The sequence below is a fragment of the Hippoglossus hippoglossus genome, chromosome 5, assembly GCF_009819705.1.
Source record: "Hippoglossus hippoglossus isolate fHipHip1 chromosome 5, fHipHip1.pri, whole genome shotgun sequence".
NCBI classification, from domain to species: Eukaryota; Metazoa; Chordata; class Actinopteri; order Pleuronectiformes; family Pleuronectidae; genus Hippoglossus; species Hippoglossus hippoglossus.
In genome coordinates this window covers 7,841,765-7,855,291 of record NC_047155.1, presented here as the reverse complement: position 1 = coordinate 7,855,291, position 13,527 = coordinate 7,841,765, and the positions used below count along the sequence as shown (strand labels likewise).

At 41.3% G+C, this 13,527-nt stretch overlaps 2 protein-coding genes across 2 annotated transcripts; both read right to left on the bottom strand.

Moving 5' to 3' along the window:
• Positions 1-50: 50 nt before the first annotated feature.
• manbal (mannosidase beta like) lies at positions 51-2,445 on the bottom strand. Its single transcript, XM_034584745.1, has 3 exons — positions 2,299-2,445; positions 1,226-1,417; positions 51-460 (listed from the first exon to the last, which is right to left on the bottom strand). The coding sequence occupies exons 2-3, from the start codon at positions 1,373-1,375 to the stop codon at positions 350-352; spliced, it is 261 nt and encodes an 86-aa protein (XP_034440636.1). The 5' UTR covers positions 1,376-1,417; positions 2,299-2,445; the 3' UTR covers positions 51-349.
• Positions 2,446-3,321: 876 nt separating this feature from the next.
• Positions 3,322-12,148, bottom strand: LOC117761118 (nuclear factor of activated T-cells, cytoplasmic 2-like). Its single transcript, XM_034584741.1, has 10 exons — positions 11,797-12,148; positions 9,786-10,749; positions 9,344-9,515; positions 8,376-8,578; positions 7,605-7,777; positions 7,211-7,348; positions 5,710-5,765; positions 5,390-5,522; positions 4,228-4,818; positions 3,322-3,411 (listed from the first exon to the last, which is right to left on the bottom strand). The coding sequence occupies exons 1-10, from the start codon at positions 11,912-11,914 to the stop codon at positions 3,365-3,367; spliced, it is 2,595 nt and encodes an 864-aa protein (XP_034440632.1). The 5' UTR covers positions 11,915-12,148; the 3' UTR covers positions 3,322-3,364.
• Between the last annotated feature and the right edge of the window lie 1,379 nt (positions 12,149-13,527).

Below are 13,527 nucleotides of genomic sequence, written 5' to 3'. Positions count from 1 at the left end.
TTAAACCAAACTGGAATTTAGCAATAAATAAACACACCTGAGGCACATGACTGTATAGTGCATTTAATTGTCTGTTACAGTTCAAATATAATTCAATCAATGATATTCAATAATAAATGAAACTAATGCAAAAAAATCTAGCCAATAGAAATACGTTGCAGGCCACAAACACCATGGCAGTTTGCTCCTTGTAATGCTATGTTGATGGTGAACAGGACACAGTTCATTCTGAAGTCTCTCAAATTAAGAGCACAATATATTTTAGTGTTGTAGTAAGACAGTTTCTCATACACGTGTAGTGATACACACAAACACTCTCACACACGCACACGCACACACACACAGCTTTCTATCGCTTCTTCTTGCTCTCTTTCTTTGGTTTCTGTCGAATCTGAGGAGCTCCTCCTTTAGGTTTCTTTATCTGTTCAGCAGCTTTACTGTCCGTGGACTCATGCTCATCCTGTGGAGTAAACACATGAGGCATGAAACACTCGGCAGTTTCAGAAGAAATCTTCTGAGTCATTCAAATGAGGTGTGAAAATACATGATTGCTAGACATAACGCGTGATTTGAAGATATATTTAGGTGATGGTTTTGCCACAATGACACAATTTTATATTATTTTCCCAAGTAAATTGAGTTTTAAAGTAAAATGGGCAGAGGAGGTTTTGTAACTTGTGAAAATAGATCTTGTTAATACAGTTTCCCAGTTAGCTTGGTCTCAAAGTAATCTGCATTTAATAGATGGTTCAATAAAAGTTTTTGGATACACTGCAAACAAAGAAATTCCGGCGTGTTCCAGCACTTTCCCTCGGTCAGCACTGTTTCTGCGATTGCAATCTTTCCTATTTTTCTAGCAGGGAGGAATGACAGCAGGATGAAATGGCGACATACTCTGGAAAGTAATCAGTACATCTGATGACGGCAGCTGGAAATAGAATAATTAGACATTGGATTTAATTGCTCCTGTCTATAAATAATCTCCCCTGACAGTAAGTTAGTATATAGATTGAGAAAGTAACCCTTGATGGCTCGGTCTTTTTGGACATTAAAAAATAATGTAGTCTGTAACACTATCTTTTTAAATAGTAGAACTTGTGAATCTGACAAACTACTGTACAGACCAAAATGTATCACTAAACCAGCAGAGGGGAAACACAGTTTGAAGGAGGAAAACACTTCATCACACGACCCTCTCCTCTTATCCTCTTGGTCTGAACCTCACCTGTTCATGCCCCTTGGATATGGGGAGGAAAATAGCCAGGATGCAGATAAACTGGAAGATGGCGCCCAGAAACAGGCCGTAGCGCAGCAAGCTCTCGAGGAAGGTGGGCTCAGGGACCTCTGGAGGGGACAGGTCCAGGTCTGCAGACATGATGCTGCTGGATGTTTCGGTAGGTCTCCCTCAGTGACGTCTCTGTGTGAACAACAGCAGCAGCACAGAGGAGGATCAATGCAAGTGATTCTAAATAGAGGCTTACGGAGGGTGTAGTCATACAGCCCCTCCATTCATAGAAATAATGTCTGCAGAATACATTTAATACGATGTACTTATTATTATTATTTCGATATTAATCTTCAAACCGTTATTCCGTTACTTGAAAAGTTATTCAGTGTAGAAAATCTCAGAAAATTGTGTAAAAAGCTCAGAAAGAAACTCAGATGTCTCCCCAAAGCAACTTCTTAATATGTTGTTTATCATATGAAGCCAAAATAAGGATCAAACGTTCACACGTCAGAACCAAAAAAAGGAAATATTTGTAAAATTAAGTTTGAAATTCCACTGACGAAATGGTTATTAAAATTGTAGAGGGTTAATTTTCTTTCAGTCAACTATATCCTGATATAACACTCTCTCTCTCTATATATAGAGATAATACTCTATTGTACACACAAATACACACATACGTGTATAAGTATCATATATATTTTAGTTTTGCTGTTACATTTTCACATCTTGTTTAGTTTGTTCAGTGACTATCTATCCATCCATCTATCAAACCATCTATCTATCTATTTATATATATTTATATATCTATCCGTCTATCTACCCATCCATTTATGCATCTATAGATTGACTTGTGGCTTGATATCATAGATGAATTTATGACAAAGAGAATCTCAGAAGTCAGATGTGTTCTTCTCTCGGTACCATGGTTACAGTGGGTTATCAATATGAACTCATTCAGACGTTATAATGTAGCAAAACACTGGGGTCAGATTAAATACTTCAATACGTGGAGCTGAGCCACGACACAATGTTTCCATGTTTGATTTCAGAGAGGAGGACGTCTGTACCTGTGGCGGGAACACTTCACTCTTCTTCTTCGTTACAGGACAGGTAGAAATACATCAACCTCCAGATCCTCTGAACACAAAGACGCTGCTTTATTTTACTAAGGTAGGGGAAAAAAAACTTCCGCTTCACGGAAGTGATGTCATAAATCTGTGTCGAGCTTCCGACCCTGGGAAATGATTGTTTTGAAAATGTCGCCCCCTACAGTTCTTGTTCAACGTTGTGGATTAATTTTGAGGCACAGAAATGTCTCCTTTAGATATATAAGGCAATATTATTAAAATACCAAATTTATATAACCCACAAAGAATTAGTGTTTCTACTGAACACTGTTCAATTTCTTTAGATAATAAGGTCAGAACAATATATATGTCTGCTCTCAGTATCAGAATCAGGGTTCATTGACAAGTAGTTTTACAGATACAAGGAATTTGCTGTGGTGTGTTTGTGCAAGAATAGATATAAAAAATATAAAAATAGGAAACAAAATTTAAAATATATATATATATATATATTTATACTAGAGAAGTGACTGTGCAATTTAGAATGATAAGATATTTACAATTTGAAGTTTGTACAGTTAGTTCGTCATTGGCTGCTGGACGTTGAAGGCTCAAAACACACTGATTCATTTAAACAGATTTATTATAAAATATTTACACATGTTTACAAAGAGCCGTTGTACAAGTATATGCACAGAGCGAAGACACAATACAGACCAGTATAAGTATGACACTTGTGTCTTTAGCTAAATATGTATGACAGTATTGAAGTAACAGTGATCGGATTGATGTACATGTTGCAGCAGATGTTCTTACAGTGAACCACCTCCCTCCCTAGTTTCACAGATCCAGTTACACATCTTGAAATAATGTTAACATGAGCCTCTAATGGAGTAGCTTCAATTTCTTCTTTGCCTCATGTTTCCTTTTATCCGGTAGATTTTTCAATTGCAATTGTTACAGGTACAAACTTCCTCTGATACAGTCAAGATTTTGATGTGTACGTTGTTTGATTTTTTTATGCTTTGGATGTGGTGGACACCAAGGCTGCGGCATTTCTCCAGGTTCACTCTCCATTGTGGCCTTTCAGGTCCCTTCTGATGATGTCATTCACTGGAAAGCATTAAAAAAAATTGAATGAGCAAATTTAATGGTCACTACAGGAGTCTGGATTGTCATTTTAACATGAACCAGGGACATTGAGGTTTGTGCCTTAACTGTGTAGCATTACGTTAATGTCCACAAGATGTCTCAATTTTCATGTGCACAGACTATCGACAGTTTGCACAGATTATCGACATTTGGGCTAATCTTCTACTGATATAAAACAGCCGGTACTTTCCTCAGCTTTCACTATTACTCGTGACTGCAGGACATTTCACATGTATTTGCCTGTAAAATACACTTCCTGTTTCTGTCTCATCACAGAGTTATAAACAGAAACACCCACCCACCCTGTGTGTGGCTGTGAAAGAGATACAGTCATACTGAAACTGTTAGGAAAGTGAATAGAAAGACCCGACAGAAAACCACAAGACAGGTATTGCAGGTGCACAATAGCATTGTGCTTGTTTGCATTTGCTGACTGGACCACAAATTCCCATCTGCCAAACAGTTTAGAAATCTTTCTGCCTCATAAGAACTTTTTAAAAACTCCGACAAAGATGAACCAGGCAGCGAAATTAGAAACCAGACAGACACGATGATGTAAATGTATTGCTAGTGACTCTTTATACATGTATAGAGTACAAAAAGCCGCAAACTGTAGCTACAAGTTGAGGTGATTGTCAGACTGTTGGCTTTGTCGGACACTGCCCTCCTAGTTCTCATGTCAGAGAGGTGTGAGTCGACATAGATGAAGTTCAATCAGCATGTCCGTCCCGGCACACTGACCCATTCTGGAGAACAGTATGAAACAGTATCACTCACCATCCTCCAGGTAGGCATAGCTGAGGTTCTCTTGTTTGACTGTGACCTTCTCGGGAGCCCACTTCTCATGGTTACCTCCACCTGGCTCCACCCTGCACCCAGCCCTCCCATGAGCTTGACCGTGGATGAATCTTGAAGGCGGCGACTTCCCGAGTGGCAGCATCGTCTGCTGTCTTGACATCAAACAGGAATCACTAACCGGAGGACTGTCGAACAGTTTGCCCACAGGGGTCCTGGCACTGACGCACTGGCTGCGGGGGGAGGCAGAGTAGGATGCCATTGGGGAATCATTAAGAAGGGTTGTATCACAGCTGCTGTAGTGTTGGTTGACAGTGTGGTACAGCATGGGAGTGTTGATCAAAGGGCCGGCTCTGGACTGGTAATAGGCTGATTGGTCATCCAGGGGATCAGGTGTTAACACGCAGGCTCTGGGGTCCATATTGGTCAGATGGTAAAGTGTTGGAGAAACATTCAAGGCTTGAAGGTGGCTGTCCTGCTCCAGGTGATGGTAGAGTGGCTTCACCGACAGGCCAGGGACTGAGTAGCCACATGAATTCAACCGATAGTCATCTAGTGGCTCTGCTTTAACGGCTGGAAAACAAAAACAAAGATTATCCAACATTATCCTCAGAGTCTATCATTAGGTCACTGGGGACACGACAAGTACAGAAACAGAGTCGATGGTCATGCTAGCATCTCTGTCTGTGAGGTCATAGAGCCAGCTTGAGCTAAATGGTAACATAAGCATATAGAAGGCTCACCTAGACCATGTTGGCCGAACCAAATTTAGATGGCCTGGTCTTCTTATTGCATCACCAGCCTGTTCTGCCCTCACAGAAGCGCAATGAATCATGAGATATGTTGGGCCGGGAGGTTCCAAATCATGGATCCTCCCTTGCTCAGGGGTGAAAGGACGCATTTGCTGTGACACAATCGGCCACTGAATTGAGACAGTTAATGTTGAATACCTTTAGCATACACCACTGAGGCAGAGACTATAACCACAAGTTAGCAAAGGAGTCACAAGAAAATTTGACACACTTTCAAAGTGTAGCCTGCTCTTGCTCGCTTTTCCAGGATTCCCAACCCTAGCTTTGACCTTTCAGACACCTTCTCAACATTCTGCGTACCCCTTCATCATCTAGATAAAACAGTTAAATACCTATGACGGGAGTGTAGATGAAGTGCTGAGGCTGACTGGCATTCTTCTTCCCGTTGACGACGTAAAAGTTGACTTTGGCCGGGTGGCAAATGGTTCGGTCTCGATACGGCGGGACCTCAACGAACAGCATGTTCTAGAACAGAAAAAAACATCATGTTTCAGACAAACTGTCATGTATCAACGGTATATGCTTCCCCTGCTGCAATTGAAAATAAAATTCTTTGAGTGTTATTGAATTTAGCGCCAGATAGCCTGGATAAATCTAAATCTACGGTTAGATATATGAATAAGTTTGTCTACCAAAGTGAAAGTGAACTCACAGCTTGTGTTTTGTCTTTGTCAACCGTGGCCTCCATCTCCCAGATTTGCTGCCCCTCTGAAAACAGAATATAGTTTGCAGGTATTGAAATTTAAAAACAATAGTTTGATATTTTAGAAAATCCACATATTTCTCTCCTTTCATAGAGTTAGATAAGAAGATTGATAAAGTTTTCACGACTCAACCAGAAATACGTTTGGGTGAAAAACAATGAATTTGTAAGAGATCAATCCTGTCAATGACTCACAGTGCAGCATGTGTACACATTTATTCACAGCCAGTGGAAATCTACTTCATGTTTTAGGGTTAGTTTACTGTGTTATCCTGCTGTGTCTGTTTTCTACCCACGCTTAAAAACAAAACCAAAAAAAAAAGCCTATGCTCTGGGTCTGAATCAGTCTGTCGAACCACATCCTGTAGCACGAAACCCCACGCCAAGCAACGGGGAGGCTTCACATGCAATCAACTGTTCGCATCCTGCTCTCAAACCATGCAACCAAACTATTTTGTGTGGGCAGAAGGAGCATGAACAGGGTGCGAAATTTCCACGTAGACATACAGTGCATTTGAAAAAGTTTGTACCAAAGTTTAAAGTATTGACTGACGGAAGATGTTCCATTCTAACAGGATGCCGAGCAGGACGCATCTGGGTGTTGTACAAAATATTGGTCTGTTTTAATTATATAAACCAGTTTCATATGCAGGTGTATTATATTACACACCGCACATAAAAAATCGAATCGTAGTAGCTACACATAAAGTTTTATTTATCAAAAGTATAGCTCAACATTTATGGAACATGGAATTTCTTGCTGAAAATTTGATGGAAAGACTAATACCACAGTCATGGTAGTGTAGTAGCAGTTATTTACTTTGGTTTAAAAAGTGGAAACAGAGGGAAACAGCGAACCAGGTTCAGTTTGAAAGTAACAGAATCAATCTGCCATCATCTCTAAAGCTCATTAACACATCTTATCTGCTTAATCAACAATTTGTGATTTTACAGAGGGAGAGCTGACATGCTTGAATATTTATTGGTCACGAAGATTGACGTCTTGGAGTTTTGTCTGTCGCTGCACCGAGCCGATAGGCATCAACGACTCTGGCGTCTACAGTCAGGCCGTGGTGATCTAATCGCATGATGTTTCTTGAGAATGATATGCTGATTCTATGTCTCTTGAAAAATTAACCATGTGGTCATGTAGACAATAAAGTACTGAAAAAAGAAACCAAACAATGGCACGGTGAGGATTTTAAATGTGATATATGAAGGACAAATGAAAACATTCAAAAAAAAAACAACAAAAAACAACAATACTGATAAGGGTTGAGTGTATTTGAGCTTTTCCTGTTTCCAGTCTTTGTGCGAAGCTAACCAAGCTAGCTTTGAATTTACTGTACAGACATGAAAACTGTGTGAAAACTCTAACTCTCCCCAAGAAAAGGATTAATCTTGTAAGAAGTTCTAACATCCAGCGGTCAGCCAAAAATCTCCTCCTCACCTTGTGTCTTCTCAGAGAATATCACCTTGGAGTCAGGTGTGAAATTTTGTCCAGTGAGGACCATTTGTTGACCCCCGAGCACCGAGCATCGGTCCAGGTCCTGCCTCTCGACTGCAGGGAGCTCCTGAGCTCGCTGGGCTGAGGAGACACAGGAAGGCAGAGCTCTATGAAAGACCAAGCTCAACATTTCCTAAAATATTTGATGATTTAAATTCCAAACTGCAGTATTGACTTGTAAAGCCTAAATGAAAACTAAATGTGTTGTGTTAATCAAAGGTTTAGTTTTATTATTAACATATATAAAACATAAACATAAAAAGATTGGTATGAATAAATGGATAAAAATACAATCCTGGATCTTGTTAACAAGCAGTTATCATGAATGAATCCTTACAGCATTCAATAGGCTCAGAGGCAACTTGAAGAGACACGAGCCGGCCTCCAGACTGGGGAACGTGGACCTGAAACACCAAACGCACACGTGTGTTCTTTCGTCCGATGTCCGTCTCACCGTTCCTCAGTTCAATGTCGGCGTTTCTCAGCTTCAGGATCCCGACACAGTCGATCCTGTAAAATGGAAGAAAACACCAGTGAGATGAAAAGGGTTCTGAAAGTACACTTCAAACACAGTCACAGTCAAATTATAGTTGAATGATTAGTCAGTTGTAACCCAGCTTTTGTGACATTTTTATTTAGAATAAAATAACTCTTTTGGAGTTTCTTTTTCAGTAAATCAATAGATCAAAACAATTGTATTTGCTGTAAAAACCCAGCGTCTGGTAGGTCCTTCCTGGAAAACCTCTCTGGCACACAGGAAGTGATGCATTTCAAGTTTCTGTCAGCGCCAACAGCAACTTGTTCAAATGACAATATAAATGATCACAGCTAACATTTGTGTAGAAACAAAGAGCATTAAATACACATAGAAACAAAAATATTTCAAATGTAAGATCCAAATAAAACTTACTAACAACTCAATTAACTGTATCTCTGCATCTATACCTGTGAGAGATTGAATGCAAAAATCACCACATTGACTTCAGATTGGTTAATAAGTCTGAAGTCAGGCAACCATCCTAAAATTATATTTCTTGCCTTATTAAGTGCATATGTCATTTATTTGTTTCGCTAAACTTGTATCTCATGTCTTCCCTGTTTTACTCACACCACTCTCATATGGTTCTTCGGCTCCAGGGGGATCTCCAACACTTTGGTCCCGCTGATCATCCTCTCCATACTGGGCGTGGTGACGGTTTTGCCTGTGACGCGGTGCACCTGGTAGAAGGCGTGGGGTTTCAGGAGCCTCTCGTCGGCTGTGCCTATGAAGACCTGCAGCCCCAGTGGAGCCGAGCCTTCATACCCACAGAGCTGGTGAGGGTGGACAAAATGTGATCAAACCCAACGCTTTACACTGAATTCAATTAACTGTAAGGCCATTAATGTGCATGACAGCAGAAATCATCTCTCTTCCCTGTGGGGATGATTTCACAGGTCTTACTGGCAGAGCAGGGACACTGCTTTGCATAACATGTTTTGGCCACAGCGCCAGCAAAACCAACACAGGCTTATTAATGTAGTAAACCCATGTACAAATACTTATATCTTCATTTTAAATATTAAGGAACTATTTTTTTGCAGATTAAAAGAATTCATGCATTGATAACCTGTCCTTGTGGGAGTTCTGATGTGACCTTAGGCTCTTCCTTCATTTGCATGAACGTCTTTACACAAACACATTTTCCAGGAAACACCACCTACATTTACAACCTTGTTCTCCCGCTCTGTGATGAAGATGAAAAGTGAGAGTGATCTGTTTTCTCTGTTTCCTTTCTTGCATTCACACAAACAATCTACCACAACCTCCAAGTATGAAAGAAAAGTAGAAACGCACTCAGAGAGATGCTGCACCCACGCTGCAAACAGTCTTAAGATGTGCAACACTTTACATGTTTATGTATCGATAGTTTTAACCTTTAAGCACCATTACATCATGACATTTTCCAGAACTTAACAATTACAAGAGGGAGGCAGAGAGCAAGAATAATACTACATTGATATTTCCACTGTAAAATTGGATTAAAACTGCCTGAGTTATTGGTCTGAGAGACAGATTAGCAGAGGTGTAAAAACTACCTGAATTTCTGGGTGCCCTCCTTTGGGTGTTTTTACGGCGCCGCGGCTTCCCTCAGTCTCGTAGTGAGCTCTGTGGTGAGATTTGGGCTGCTGCCGGATCAGCAGCTCATACTGACCAGACTGACTGGGTAATTGCCTGTCTAGTTGAGGAAGTGGGGCCACAGAGAGACCACTGAGAGAGAGAGAGCGAGAGCGAGAGCGAGAGCGAGAGAGAGAGAGAGAGAGAGAGAGAGAGAGAGAGAGAGAGAGACATGGGCAAAAGGAGAGAAAACACAAACAATGGCAAAGCAAAATGTCAACAAATTGTACCATATTTCATATTTAATTTCATAGCTGTCAATCAAAATATAGACTTTGTATTCCTTGATTTTTGCTTGGGCGTTTGAGCTCATTAGAAAGACATAAATTGTCTGTAGGTCATTAAAGAGGAACAACAACACACCTGAATTTTCCGTGTTGGACTGGATGAGAGGGGGGCCACACAGCTGGGACCATGTAGACCATGTCAGGCTTGACCACGGCTCCAGACCTACCAATCCTCTCCTGCTCAATGGCCCAGTCATAAACCTCTCCATACACGCAGTCCTGCCTCTGGGCCTGCCCATGTGCACTTTGCACCACGACGGAGGGCACTGCTCTGGACAGACTGGAGCTCCATTCCTCCCCGAGAACCTGAACCTGGGTCTGAAACTCAGCTTGGGCCTGGTGAAGATAGTGGGACCCCTGCTGCTCAAGCGGAGAGGGGATGGGGCTTGGGCTCCTGGAGCGCTGTTTGACAGGGGTGCCACCCTGACAGGAGTGGGCCTGCTCATAGGCTCGCTTTCCATGTGGCGAGGCAGAATGGGAGCGCTGCTGAAGAAGTGGTGCAGCAGCACGTTGGTGTTGTGGCAGGAGAAAGGTCTCATCTGGGATGCTGTTGCGAGGCGAGGCTCCAGGAGAGGAGTGGGCAGAGGAGGTGTGGATGCCCTGGAGGCCCGGGCAGAGGTCTAAGGCGGTAAACCCTACGCTACAGCCACCTCTATTGGAAGGAGAGACACATGGTGACGCCGCAGGAGAGTAGGTCTCTACTGGCCATCCTGTGGAGGAGTTGCTGCTGGCAGGGCTCACACACTCCCTGTAGGCTCCCAGGACTTTGGAGCCAGGGCTGGGCTGCAGGGTCTGCGAGCTGAGGGAGTCGCCTGAGGGAGTGATCTCAATCCTGGGGCTGGGAGCGGGTATGTTCTCTGGTCTCGATACCAGACCCAAAGAGTCAAACAGAGCCCCTGACAGGTTCTCCCTGGTGGGGCTGTGAGAGGAGGAGTTGTGGCTGGAGGCTGGCTGGTTGGAGCTGGAGACGTACGCAGTGTGATGGTCGACCACCAGCAGAGGAGGCTGCTTGTCATCCTGAAAGAGGATAACTGGATCATCTGTCAATAACAAAAGCAGATAATTTGTGCACAACCGACCACTTGTTGTTGATAATTACATCGATGTCTTTAATTGAACAATCCAGAACATCTCAAAAGTCTATTTTCGGTGGAGGTTCAACTTTCCTTATCGCTCTGTAGGTTGCATTTTGAATCAGGACTGGCTTCCAAGATAGTTTTGACGTCAGTAAATTCTGCAGGTATGTGCATGCATCTTAAACTCTGTTTAAACTCAGTAATTAAATGTGTTTTGGTCGGAAAAATCCATATCCTAAATTCTATTGTAAAATCTTTACTTGGCAAGTTATCACAATATCTACCTAGTCTGTTCATATTGTCCCAACAGCTACAACACTTGATCATCACAGAAAAGTTTCCTCAATCTTTTTCATTGCAATTAAAATTTACTTTTTATTTTGCACAATTAACGTTGGCCCTTGATTTCCACCTCTGTTCTATGCTTTAGTTCCATGTGTTTTTGTATTTTTTTGTGTTATCCGTCCCTGCTTTTATTTATATATACAGTTGTTGTATATATAAATATAATCTTATTCTTTATTTGAGTCGCGGCCCATCTTGATCACGACTCCTTGGCAGAAGATTTTATCTATGTGAATGGGGATTTCCTGGTTAAATAAAGGAAGAGTAAAAAAAGGTGTGCTCATAGAGTAAAAGTGTTAAAAGTGTTCCTTGTATAAAAATCGACACATTAATGTTACTGCACAGTTTAGTAAAACAAACGATGATTGTGAGTGGATCAGAATTCAAATTGTATCCCCTGTTAACATTGATAATATCGCACTGTTTCTTTAACTATGTTTCTAAAAATAATGTTCCTAAACTGCAAGAATGGTCTAGATTTCTTCCACCTGTTGTAAGTGTCACATCAGTACCTGACAGCTAAGTACTCTCTGAGCCATTTCATTACAGCTACAAATTCAACACACAGTCACCGCTGATAAAACACATAGAACATGCTGCAATGTGAGATATTTGATTAATTCTCTAAGTTATTACAGCGCTTATAAAATAAAACATATATCTTACCTTTGTCACAGCCGACAGGGAAATCCTCTCCAGGTGGATTATACATGAACAGGTCATTGAAGTCCAGCTCCTCCTGACTAATGTCGCGACCCAGACTCTCAGTGGGACCCAAACTCATGTCCAGCTCTGAATGTGTGGATTCCCCCTCCTCAACAACTTGTAATAACTCAACACCTAATTCAAGCGCTTTATTAAAAAGCCGTCAGCTAATTAAACTCAATTAAAAGTTCTATCTAAGAGGAGTTTGAAACATTAGCAGCTGCTCAAAGAAAACATCCTGCTCCGAGGCACAAAGAACGAGAGCTGATGCTTCCTGTCACGGCTGATGGTGACAAGCAGACAGGAGGTGTGTGAGTGTGAGTGTGGGTGTGTGAGTGTGTGTGTGTGTGTGTGTGTGTGTGTGTGTGTGTGTGTGTGTGTGTGTGTGTGTGTGTGTGTGTGTGTGTGTGTGCGTGTGTGTGTGTGTTTGTGTGTTTGTGTGTTTGTGTGTGTGTGTGTGTGGTGTAGGTATAACCCATGACCTGAATCTGTTTTTACAGTCACATTATGGGGACGTAAAAGGTTAGAATATATCTTACGGGAAACTAATGTAGGTTAAGTCAGTGTGGCATCATTAGTGTGTGTGTGTGTGTGTGTGTGTGTGTGTGTGTGTGTGTGTGTGTGTGTGTGTGTGTGTGTGTGTGTGTGTGTGTGTGTGTGTGTGTATGTGTTCTTTACACTGGAACCTGTTGGGCTGCTCTACCACATATACACATTATAAGATATAGCATAAGTTTTTACCTTCACTCTGCGAAATGACATTAAAGGTGAATCTAAAATACAGTTGTGAGAAATTAGAATATATTACATGTGTGCACCAAAAATAAATGGATAAAATAAAAACAGAAAAGTAAGTGCAGGCAGCTTTTGGCCACTGAGCGCCAGTATTGTACAACCTAATCCACACCAAAGTTCGGTTTCTCCTTCAACTTGACAATATGTTTGTCTATCTATTTGTACTTATACTTGATGTTAGTAACATGTTTGTACTCAAGTGCACACAAGTCACTGATATAAGTTTGACTAGATCACATGACTTATTGTCGTTTACTTGTTAGTGTCTATGATGAGTCTCATCCTCTTGAACTGTCTTGATTTATTCATCATGGATGATCATGTGTTCATCAGCTCTTCTGACCGGTGAGGCCTCATAGACCAGTCACTTCATCCACTTCACATGGTGATGTCACCTGATGTCACATGTGACTCTTTCGGCCACACGTGAGTCATGTGAGTCGTCAGTAACATGAATCAATGTGAATTGATGTGTAACATCCAGTCAGAGGCCAAGGTTGGAAAGTGTCAGAAACAGTATGTGTTGTTTTTACACAAAATCTCAAGGTTATACACTAGTCAATGGTCAAATATATATATATATATATATATATATTAGGTTGGTATAATTAGACACATATTAAAACGACTGGTATAAAAGTTTTTTACTTGATTCAACAAACAGTCTTTGTTATCTGCATTAATCAGATGTGAATTCCATGTTTTCGTGTTGATTGCAGATCTAATTGCTAAAACACCGACAACAAACTAAAGCATCTTCCTCCCTCATCACGTTGGCTGATGTCACAGTATCGATGAGTGGCTCTGTGGCTCAGTCCTTTAACCACTGGTCTTGTGGATCAAGTGTCAGGAGTTTGATCCTTTCCCAGGCCTCAGCTTCAGTTTTAGTACAGATGC